This window comes from Apteryx rowi, unplaced genomic scaffold (assembly GCF_003343035.1).
Source record: "Apteryx rowi isolate R43461 unplaced genomic scaffold, aptRow1 scaffold_11, whole genome shotgun sequence".
Taxonomy (NCBI): Eukaryota; Metazoa; Chordata; class Aves; order Apterygiformes; family Apterygidae; genus Apteryx; species Apteryx rowi.
Window position 1 is genome coordinate 6,150,464 of NW_020447308.1, and position 12,313 is coordinate 6,162,776.

At 36.0% G+C, this 12,313-nt stretch overlaps 1 protein-coding gene across 6 annotated transcripts in view; it reads right to left on the minus strand.

Moving 5' to 3' along the window:
- DENND4A (DENN domain containing 4A) overlaps nucleotides 1-12,313 on the minus strand; it is a 52,476-nt gene that overhangs the window by 19,337 nt on the left and 20,826 nt on the right. For all 6 annotated transcript variants that reach the window (XM_026074278.1, XM_026074296.1, XM_026074287.1 and 3 more), the window contains 9 exons: nucleotides 12,121-12,265; nucleotides 11,382-11,557; nucleotides 8,973-9,073; nucleotides 8,274-8,492; nucleotides 7,888-8,033; nucleotides 2,104-2,237; nucleotides 1,096-1,231; nucleotides 265-471; nucleotides 23-151 (listed from right to left, as the gene is read on the minus strand). In XM_026074278.1, coding sequence (XP_025930063.1) covers nucleotides 23-151; nucleotides 265-471; nucleotides 1,096-1,231; nucleotides 2,104-2,237; nucleotides 7,888-8,033; nucleotides 8,274-8,492; nucleotides 8,973-9,073; nucleotides 11,382-11,557; nucleotides 12,121-12,265 — 1,393 coding nt within the window. The remainder of the gene's footprint in view (nucleotides 1-22; nucleotides 152-264; nucleotides 472-1,095; nucleotides 1,232-2,103; nucleotides 2,238-7,887; nucleotides 8,034-8,273; nucleotides 8,493-8,972; nucleotides 9,074-11,381; nucleotides 11,558-12,120; nucleotides 12,266-12,313) is intronic.

The following is a 12,313-nucleotide window of genomic DNA, read 5'->3' on the forward strand; positions in this document are numbered from 1 at the left end:
CCCTCTTTCACAAAATACTTACCTTATTGTAATAGCCATAAGTAATGGCATTAGGGTCAACACCAGCTTTCTGCATTTCAAAAAGAACTCTCACTGCTAGTACAGGCTGTCCATACTGTCCACACAGTTGCATGAGCACTCGGTAACATACCTGAAAATATACACTTTTAGTATTTTGATTCTGTAATCAAACATACACTCCATTCAACAACAACAACAAAAAAAATACAGGCTGCTTCTGGAGTTTGGGGTTTGCTCTTTTACCTCATCAGGTGGATCTATCTTTTTGGTATGCATTTTTTGTAGCACATCATATGCAGTTCTCAGAGCCCTGACTTTTGAATGGCAAACTTTGACATATGCAGGAAGGCAGATAAACCAAAGACCGTAGCAGTGACGCAACAAACACCTGGACCACAGTTGAGGTATGGATGAGTACTTCTTAGCAATTTTATGTGCAGATTTGATTTCCTATAAAGAAAGATAAAGATGATTTACGTATATTTACACACATATTATATAAACCTTCTACATGTTAAGAATTGAACATGTATCATCAGACCTATATAAACTGGAACACTAACATGAACAACATGTTCAATGAAGGAGCAAAGAGAATGAAAGCAGAACCTGGGATACCAAAAGCCACTGCTGCACAATTTCACCCTCCTAAATTTCAAGGAACATAAGTTTCTATGTTTATTATTTTTGATTTGCATTTTTTGCAAGATACATGAGAAAGTTAGAGTCCCTCTTAAAGCCCTCAAAAGTGAAAAGCAATCAAAAAGTGGTCATGGAAGCCCAACAATTTATGCTCACAAAAAAGAGCCTGAAGACACTGAAGGCATAGGGACAGCACAGCAAGTGACAATCTATGCCCAGGGACCCTGAACAATACAGTGCAAATAAGTGCAATAAGCAGAGGTAAACACCCAAAGAAAAACGAGCATGGCTACCCTATATTCACCTTCTCAGTGATGAACGGTTAGCTACACTGCAGCCATTGCCAGTCACTCTTTGTAGGTTAATACAAAATGAAGGCAGCAATCTATCGCTTTTCAAAACATCTCACACAGTAAGAATACTTGCAAGTACCTGTTTAGTTCTTCTGAACATTGGTGATGGGCTGTTGGGACTACTGGCTTTTGAGGACAGTTTGTTATTTGGTGTTGTCAGAAATACTTCAGGCCGCTCAAACAAATCTAGTTTTAGAACTGGGAACCCACTGTAGCTGTAAAAGAAACATGTCACAACTTCTACAACGCAGTTCCAAAGAAAACGTGGCATATAATTGCTAATGAAATCAATTACACTAGAATCTACACAGAAAATAAAATGTACAAATAAAACTTTAAAGAAACTGTTCAAGAAGTTGTTTACTAGACTCTGCATGCTTTCACAAGCACAAGTTTGCATAAAAAGAATCTCTTAACCTGTTACTTCAGTGTAACCAACTTATATTCCTATTTTTGCTTTAATAGCATTTCTTTTAATTAAATGTGCCAAAGCATTGGTATTGATGCTAATCCAAAAATATCTGTGTGGATTAGTCTCTAGTGAGCACTGCATGACACAGATGTTTATAGAAAAAAATCAATATGAACAATATCAAGCTATCTGAAAGATTATATTAGATTTTAAAATGTTTCTCACAGTTAATGAAGAAACCAGACAGTCTCATTTGACCTAATTGTTAAACTAGTTACACCAGTCTTCCCTGATTCTGAGAGGTATCAGCTCCTTCAAAACAGGAAGCATCTGCAGCTTGTACCATTATCACAGCAACAGCAGCAGCAGGCCAGCAGACTGGGTCCATTAATTTCAATTTTAACTTTTAAAAAAATAAATGTCAACAGCTAGCACAATGTTCTGTGAACATACAGCTGGCTTTATTAGGTATTTTTGATTCTGTATATATACACACAGAAAAGTCATTAAAACTTCAGAAGAGCTGATGCCAAGCATTTTTATATACAGATTTTTAATTTAAGCAAAGGTACAGGAAAAACACATACTTCATGGCTATCACAAGAACCTAGAAACTAACTGTAAAAGGGCAGCAATTATGATTTTGGCTGGTGCCCTACTGTTTCCTTAAACTACCTGTATTGAAGAGGGTGCTCTTCACCATTTGGCAGATGAGGGATCTCAGGTGGTGTTATGAAAACGGTATGCTCACTCTTGTAAGACTCATCCAGCTCTATAAGTCGTGTTTCCCCAGTTTTGTCCATATCTACCTGGAAAAGTGATGTTAAAAGAAAAAGTAGTTATTAGTGTTAGTAGTTATTTTCTGTTGTTACAGCTGTATGATCTAGCAGGGCAAAGGATGTATCAGCATCAGAGGACTGCATTTTAAAAGTAGGGATGCCTTGCAAAGTTAAAATTAGAATAAGAAATTTTATCATTTTTGTAAACTACTCAGAAATGACAGTCATTGTTTAAGTTAAATGTACTTAAATTTCCTATTTGCAGGTATTATGGAGGTTAATCTTTCTGAATAAGAATATTTCTAGAAATTCATTTTCAAACTGCAGCACTAACTTCAACTCTGTTTATCAATATGAAAAAGGAGAGCTATGATTTTTCCCTCCATTTCAACCATTGGAAACAGCAAACTTTATCCAATTATCTGATGTATTGAGAATCTGCAGACAACACTTTTGCAGAGATTACAGAAATACACACACATTCAAAGAAATGACACGATAAAAGCGTGTAACCTATCTAAGAGGGAAAGTCATCTGAAAGGTGTGGGTGAGGGGCAGCTCTATGATTTTTTTCCTCTTCCAGATAACCTGATAGCTGTATATCTGAAAATACAGCAAATATTGGTGGTCCTGTGCTCAAAGCTAGGGCAGAAATTCAGTTCAGGGACAGTATTGTTTCAAGCTGCCTTCATCATCATTAAGCATAAACTAAGACTACAGTTGTTTTCTTCATAATCTTTTGTTCTCTGCTTTCTAGATCTTTGCTTTATCATCCTGCTGTTGCCGAGAGAAAGGCCAGGTAGATAAATCATAGCAATGCTACCTTGAAGAAAAAGTGCTTAGCAAAATTAGGGGCTGGAGAGCACTTCCGAGGAAGGTTTTCTGCAAGGTTTTCAGAGTGAATTTCCCAAATAAATGCCTGTGCTTTAAAGACCGTGGCAGACACACGCTCCCAGGCTCCAGACAAATCTCAAACCGTCAAACTGTAAGACCAAGTGGGAGAAAGATAACTTTTTTTAAAAGCATTTCCCGCACTGCTTCTGCTTGCAGGATGAGGCACCTCTCCAAGAGCTGGCACCATAAGAAAACCCCATCTACTTCCTAGCATACCGAAAACAATTTTTATACGCATGTTTATAGATGCAGTGTTCAGCTCAGATACTGTTACAGTTTACATTTTTCATCATTGTTTAAATGGTCATCTTGTTCTCTTCTGGAAAAGTGACAAATACTGTCTTCCTGCTCTTAATAACTGGATTATCAATAGTGGCAAGTGTACATTGTCTCATTCAGAATTGAAGTTCTCTGTGGAAGTTTCAGGTCCTTTTTTCCCTCAAGTGTTTCACAATGCACTAATTTAGTTTGTCATTTGTTCTACAGTGAGATATCACCTGAGTTATTCTGAAGAAACTCTTTACAATGGCCATTTTGTAAACCAACTCTCCAAAATGACCCAGGATAAACCTAATTCTCAGGGGAAAAAGAGCAGGGAGGTGGGGAAAAAAAGAGAATAGGATAAAGATGATGACTAATAACAACTGCTTATATGTTAAAGCTAACAGAAGCATACTGAGATTAAATACATTTTAAATGGAAGAGTGCTGATCAAAAAAGGTCAAAAATGCCAAACTATCAGACAAGCCTTCTGCATGAAACCATGGGTGGCAGTCACATAAGTTACATGGTGGACCTAGAGGCACCACCTTCCAGGAAAGCCAAGTATGATCATTCACTGCAGAGACACTAACAAGTGAATGGGTGAACATGAAAACTGAAGAGGAAGCTTCCAGCAGCAACTAGACTTGGTCTCGGCTGTGAAGAGCCTGCAAGTTTAGCATTGTTCTGTTCTTACCACCTTCTGTTTTGGTCAGCACCTAAAATAGATTGCGGGTAACACCGTAGGACCAACAATGAAACTGAAGTCAGATACTGTGGACGTTTGATTACTACTGATTATAACTGTTTTGAAATAGGTATATCAGATACAGCAATTGGTCTAAGTCAAGCCTACAAGCTTAAACCCCGTCAGTTCCCCAGCCCCATGAACTCATTTAAACACAAGACAATCAAAACCTTCAGTGACTAGAGTCTACTTTTGAAAAAACTAATAAAAAAAAAGGTGGTTTTTTTTCTTCCACTGAATAGCCCTTTAATGAAATGAAAACCAAATTAGAGCCAAATAGTACATTATTTGAATGAAACAAAAATGAGCAACCTGTGGCACCCAGGAATATATGCTCTTCATGCCTTAAAGCTTAGTACCAGCAGAGTCATGTACAAAAAGAAGCATCTCCCACAGTTCTCTCCCACTAGTGACGTGGAAATATCAAGCAGTTTCAACAGAATTCTTAAGCATTTAAAATTTGATAAACATACAAAGAGGGGCTCTTAATTATAAATTTTACTGCATGAGACAGATGGAAAGTATTAGCAGATCTAATCAGTCAAGTAGCAAGAACATATGGCTCCTGAAAAGTAGAAACAAATGAAACTACTTGGTAATTTAAGTCCTTCTGAGGATGTAAAAAGCCCACGGTCACAAATTTCAGCAGCAGAATATATTAAAATCAATAGCTTAAATATGTATTGAGTTGAGACAAATTTTGAATTCCTAGGAAAAATGGAAACTTGTGAGACAATTAAGCCACATCTCTCAGCAGACAAAATGGATAATCAATTAAGAATTTCTGCTGCTGCTGCCTAGGATAAAATAACATGTGGAAGAGATTACTCTTCAGCTTAAAATGTTCTTATATCTGAGGCAGGTGTTAGATTATGTTCTCTAGATAACTAATTTCATGGTATATAAGAATTTGTCTCAACCCAGTGGCTTATAACTACCCATAAGAAAGGGTTCTAACATCATTCAATCCATGACATTTCATGCAAATCCTTCCAGGTACTGATTTACCTAATGAACCAGATTATTGGAATCTTCCAAATTAATCACATGCATAAAGAAATCTTCATCAAGGTAAAGCATCTTGGCTAAAACTCTAGTTCTTATGACGTTCCTTGGTATATTTTAGTACTTGACTTTTTTATGTTGCTCTAAGAACATTATCAGGAATAAGAAATCGGGGCGGGGGGGGAGGATGAAGTAAATATATCATTGTCCAAAGAAATCCCACATGAGAATCCATGTCCCCACGTCAATGAAATCTTAGCTTCAAAAGTAATTCTAAAGCCATGGCAAACCCTAAATGCATAATACTTCCAGGATCTCAGCTTTCCCACATTTAGCAGTGGCAGAGAAGTAATTGCCCCCTTAATAAAACTGACATAAATCCTCAGATCAGAGAAACAGAAGTTGGAGAAGTACAAGTATGCTCTGCAAGATTTATTCTCATAGCATTATCACAAGCATTTTTTATACTAGAAAGAAACTGCCCATAGCATCAGCTAGCAAAATAACTGTACTGGAACAGATGAGTCTCTGCTTCAGCTGTACGACCTGCTACTTAGCCTTCCAGAAAAGGCGAAAGCTCTGAATAGATGCACATATTATGTGCAGTCTTCACAGTGGCAACACCAACTTAAGTATTACTTTTTTAGAAGAACTGTTTGAATTCCCCAGCAAAACAACTTTAGCTAGGACACCAATTTCAGTGTCCTCAAATCATTCTATAAAATGAAACATCACAGAGAGAATTTGGCACTTATTCAATTGTCACATTTTGACTATAAGCCCTATTTAACATTAAGCACAGAGCTAACCAGCAATGCGATGACAAATAAACATTGCTCAGTAGTGTTTAGACACTGGAGTATATCCCTGTCTGCAAGACTTTCCATTTTTAAACCTGAATTGGCATACAGCAAAGCAAATGCTACATGCTACAGATTTTTCACTGAACTGTAAACATAATGAGGCAGATGTCTTACAGAAGCGTTCGTAATTAAATCAATTTACAATCCACAGATACTTGCAACTGATACTGTACCACTGCAAAGCACCTTTTCAAGAACTACTCCTAATAAAATACTGAGGCTAGCTAAAGCTACAAGGAGCATTACGCAGCGTTAGACCATGCTTTTATATTTATCCCAAACTTAAGACTAATTGCTTTCATATTTGTTTTCAAAATATCAACTCATTTCAGCTCTTCCACTTCACTCCCTGTAAATAGGGATTTTACCAGTCTTTAGTATTAATTCCTGTGGAATGAACAGCAGGTGACCTACTTAACAGGAAATCCTAGACAACACATGCATTACTTAAACATCAGTGTCCCAGAATAGAATGTTCCAGGTAACTATTAAGATGAAAAGTAGGTCTAGAATTTCTTATAATATTCATAAAAACTTTTATGTTACAATACAACCAGTGATATACGACTGTGGGTTTCAGTTTAGTTCTTCTAAAAAACCAAGAGCTAATGCAAAACAGAATTTTCAGTCACCCTCAAAACAGTTTTGTAGATCCTCTTTGGAAATATAATGAGTTTTTAAAAGTTTATACCTGTACTTTGCTTGACATAACCCTGTAACACAGAAAATGAGCTTCTGACAGTGCTCAACACTGTACTAATTTGGACCTTCCATATAAGTATCTTCAAATTTTTAAAAATCTGAATGATACGTACTTTAACAAAATATTCTCAACTATAAACCTATTTTGAACTGGGAAATCCAGCATTCTGGATTTAACCATAAGCTACTGCTGTGAGCTCCAGTCCAGCAGTCTGCTTAGAAGTTCTAAGCTTATTTAATGAAAAACATCATTTGTGATCTTGTACCACTTCCACACTCACTGTCACATAATCCTTGACAATTGCTTTTCCTTCCAATTACAGAAGGGAGAACAGCCCGGCTACAGACAGCAACGTATACCATTAGTGCAACACAGGAACAGGATGGTAGATTAAAATCACTCACAAAAAGAAGCATCAGCCTAGGCAAAGGTTGCAAAGGACACATCAAAATGAATCTTGCTAACTTAGGAGATGCATCCAATCCATATCCAACATTTGATAGCAAAGTCATTAGAAAATACTCTTATCCAAGAGAAGAATATTAATGCTGTATTTTAAGGATTTACAACAGCAAGCTGGTTTTTGAATTAAGGGAATCAAATGATTACAGTATCAATGAAAGGAGAATTGATAAAGAATCATTTGTTTTAATTATTTCAGTACAATTCTTCTACAACTTAGAAAGTCATCAGAAAGCCATTAACAGAAAGAAGTAGACAGCACATTGTTAAAAAAAATCAAGTAAATTCCTATTTATAATGATTAAAACATAACAAGACTGAGTTATACCAGTTAGTGTACTGCTCATCATACCCAGTCCTAAATTGCTGCATAAAATATTACACATTCTATAGAAACAAATGCTTGTAATTCTATCTATAATTCTGCACTAAAGAACCTTGAACTCGCTCCTTTAGAGTCAGAGTATAACATTTCTTGCTATGGGCTAGTATTTCAAAAGCTTACAGGCATGTATGAAAAGTAATTTTGATTCATTCTTGCAATACTACATTTAGTTTCAAGAATGTGGGCTTCTTTTTAGTTTCTGCTTCAACAAGAAAAGAAAATAGAAGGGTCCTGTCACTGAAAAAAGAAAGGAAGTGAAAGAAAGAAGAATGAAGTTGCCCTGCAAATATACTCTGCCATGTACTATATTAAAACAATGGCACAAGTGAAAGAACTAGACACATATGGAACATACATACTTTATCTACGCAGTCATCAAAAAATGCAAGGCTTGCATCCTTATCACTGACAAAAGAACATTCTTCAATGAAGCGAATAAACATTTGAGTTTTGGTCATTAGTGTGTAGAACTTCTGATGTGAACGATCTCGACTTTTGAGGAAACCTGCAAAATGAAATAAAAGCATAAAAGAATGCCTAAACCAAAAAGTCCTCAAAAGCCAGCACACATTCTAATAAGCCATAATCTTTTCGATAATCTTTGCCAGTACTATACAATTTTTTTCTGCGCTTACATTTCTACCATCATTCACCACACTAATGCAGCAAAGGTTTTTGTTCTTTATTTAGGAGAGAACCTAAAATAGTAAATTAATATACACAGAACAAAATTATGACTGTTTACCTTGTAGTTCAAAGAGAGAACTTGCATCTGTGGCTGTTTCAGAAGGTGCCTCTGTTATTGGCCTGAGATAAGACCTGTAACCTTTTAGTATTGAGGCCATGAAACACAGAAATGCTTCCTGGATCTCCAAATCTAACAGATGCAACTTCTTCCCAGAATTAAAATCATAGTCATTCATTGCTAATTCCATTAATGCATCTTCTCTTGGTCTTTGTTGCACTGTGAACAAGAGTGTTATAATGTTTCACAACAATTTTTTTCAGTATTGACAAAAATAATTCTCTTCATTCTACTAATTCATTAATTGCCAAGCTCCGTTAAGTTCTGTAACAGATTAAAATACAAGCTATTAAATTAAATCATTAGTACAACAATGAATTCAGCTTGACATTACACATTCCATGCATCTCTGCATAATACAAAAAGAAAAATACATTTACCTTTTCAGAAGTGTGTGTGTATATGTCTGTACATATACACACACACATATATACACATATATATACGGAAGTGCTCTCCACCCCAAAAGCCCCAATGTGACTTCAGCTCTTGCTGAACTAACAGATTTTTCTTTTTTGTAGAAAACATCATTATGCTTGGTATAATGGGAGACCTAAGAACATCATATTTAACTAGTTATATTAGCTGTTGTGGCACACAATATCCAATGTCTGTCTTATTCTGTACTTCCCCACTCACATTCTGCCAGTTGTTGATATAAATTACTTAAAGTGTTCATCAGGTTTTTGCAAGGTTTCTTTGGTAAGATCTTCCATGCAACAGCTTTCTTATCTCCAGTTCTAGAAGAACAAGAAGAAAAGTAGAAGCATATAGGACTGTGTCCAGAAGATTTTTCTACCCCACCAGAAAAATGGGAAAACATAAACAGTGTGCTACACTAAAACAGGACTGAAGGATTGAAAGTCCAACAAAAAACACCCCAAACAAACAGAAACAAAAAAAGGGCAGAGCTGATTTACTATATGGAGATTTGGTCACAGTCATCCAACCAAATTCCCACATTTCTGGATGATGAGTATGCAGTCATACTCATTAGCACTGAAATAAATTCACTTAGAACTCATGAAAAAGATGAATAATAGTATTAAGCACCTGTGATTATACAGGCAACCAAAGACAATACTTTCAAAGCTGTAATTAGTTAAAATAGGACGGAGACAACTAGAATGCTGGTTGCAACCCAGAAAAACATTTGATATGGTAACTGCTTCGTATGTAATACAGATTAATCTGGACTTAAATATATTGCTATCACAATGAAAAAAATTACACTGTTCTTTGTCAACAGAGGGCACCAGCAAGCCTCAAGACCTCATCGGTCACAAAACTGTAAAAATCGTAACCATGTCTGACACTTTTGCTAATAAGCTTCCATATAATGCAACAAAATTAATTTGTTCTAAGAAAAACGTGTAAGAAACTAGCTAAAAGCAGTATCAATACAGAAATAGCTGGAAACAGGAAGTTTGATTAATGAATATAAAGCTAACTAGACAAATAACATAAGGAACGCTAAAAAAAAATGTTCCTCTTAACCAAAAAGTAGCAAAACCAAACCCCAAGTTATCATAGTGCAGTTTCAGCTAGTCACTAAAAACTTGAGAGTAGAATTGCTGTACAAATTTGGTATCTATATAAACTCCTTAATAAAAATTTCTATTTACAAATACTCAGCGCACACAATCATTCTCTAAATCCATATGGAATTACTGAAACAAATGAGCCCATAAAAATAAGAAAGTTTAGAAAGGAAAAAAATGAGTGCCTTAAGTTTTTAGTTAAACAGGGTGATGCTAAAAACTGCTGCCAACAGAAGCACGATACTAAAAAACAAACAAACAACACCCCCCCCCCCCAAAAAAAAAACAGGCCAAAGACTGAGAATACAAAAGTATAAACTACTTGAGCATATTAAACATTATGCTGAAATACAAATTTAACTAGTTTTGGATTTTTTTTTTTTAAATCATGAATTCAAAACCTTACTTCTTTTGACTGTTTTTATATCACTTCATCACAACGGAATAAACAATACTTTGTTTTGAATATTGTAAGAATACTGACTTGGGAATATCTATTCACAGAATAGGTGGGGTTGGAAGGGGCCTCTGGAGATAGTCTGGTCCAATCCCTGCTCAAACAAGCTCAGCTTGAGCAGGATGCCCAGGACCTTGGAGATATTCAAAACCCAAATGGATGGAGACTCCACAACTTCACTGGGCAACCTGTTCCAGGGTTCAACCACCCTCACAGTTAAGAATTGTTTTCTTATGTTTGAATGGAATTTCCTGTGTTGCAGTCTGCACCCATTGCCTCTCATCCTGATTCAAGAGCTGAAACAGCTGATCTGTAAGTTTGTGGTTTCATTCCAATCTTTTCTTCAGGCAAAATTACTGGGAAACAAGCTACATTTAGGCATTTTCGTTGTGTTGCCAAACTCGTGTACATTGGCTGTTGATACTGTACCTGACTGGGTTTAATAATGTTTGCTGCTACCCCTTACTAGCCTGTTTGATACTGGATGACTAGTATTAGAGAAAAATGCAACGCTTCATACAGTTCTGAAGGAGACATACTATAATACCATTATTTTGGCTTGTAAATGATGGAATGATTCCAAGTCTTAATTGAGACTCATTCATGAAAGCTTATGTCTCTAAGTTAGAGTTCCTGTCCATATATGGAGTATAATTTCACTGTTATAATTTTCAAACAGATCCCCATATGAAGACACCAGAATCTCTTTAACACTATAAAAACTGATCAGGGAACCAACAAAGCACGACACTATGGCTAATCAAGGAAACATGCTAATTTGTGAAGTACGTTTTTAAAATAAAGCAATAAAAGGCAACAATGCTCCATGAGGATTGTAACTCCACTCCGCAGTGCTGGACTGAAAAATAAAAGAGCTATTATTTCTAGTATCCTCATTTCAAGAAAGACGATATATTATGAAGTTTAGCAGTTTAAAAAAGTTCAGAGGTTAAAAAACAACAAAAAGCTGGCCCAAAAGGCTCCGCTTTGCCTTTGAAAAAAAAAAAAAAAAAAAAAAGCCCAGTAGAAGAATCATTAATAAATACTTACTGAGAAATTGTATTGGTATCTAGGTCAACACAGCTAACATCTGGTGGAGGGTCATAGAGATCAAAGTATCTTGAATCAATTCCCACTATGAATGGGCACGGTGCACTTAAAACATCTGCCAGTGCCAAGGGACAGAGAGGAATGTATGGGCAGGGCCAGTGGAAAGGAAATATCATCTTTGAAAATACACAGAGATAAAAAAAAACATAGGTTAAACATGTATAAAGATACAGACTTAAGTATAAAAAACACTTAACTAACTCTCACTTTAAAAATTACTTAACATGGCAGGTAACAGAGCAGTAATACTGAAATCCTAGAGGCTGATTATCAAATAAAGTAAGATGCATTCATTTAGTATAGTAGATTGTATGCACTAGAGGTAGCAAAACAATGCTTAGTGAGAATGACAGAATTAATATGCGTCTAAAATGTCTTTACAAAACAGGATACAGTTCTACGTGGGAAATTCAGGAACTTGCCTTCAGTGCACTGTGATGACCAAACAACACGCTCATTTACAGTATTTACACACAAAGAGCTAATGACAGTTAATTTTTTCCTGCTGTCTTCATGTACTACCATTACAGAAAAAAAATCTTTGTTAGAGATCTCTACTTTTTAGTCTTGTTTTTAAGTAATCTTCTAGTCCAATAGCACTACCACTAGTTTTAGATTTTATCTGAAAAGACTCTTTTTTTCCCACCGCTTACAAGTATATTAAGAGACCATTACTTACAGAGACTAATGCCTCTGTCACACTAGTAAGGACAGAAGGTCGCAACGAGTGGATGAGAATTTTATGTTCCGTCACAGCAAACACAAGCAGAGTTACCGCGTTTTCAGGTCCTAGATTCTGAAGTAGTGTAGAAAACCTGCCCCCACTGTTACAGGATATAAACAGATAGGTGAGTAAGTAACAAGGGAGCAGA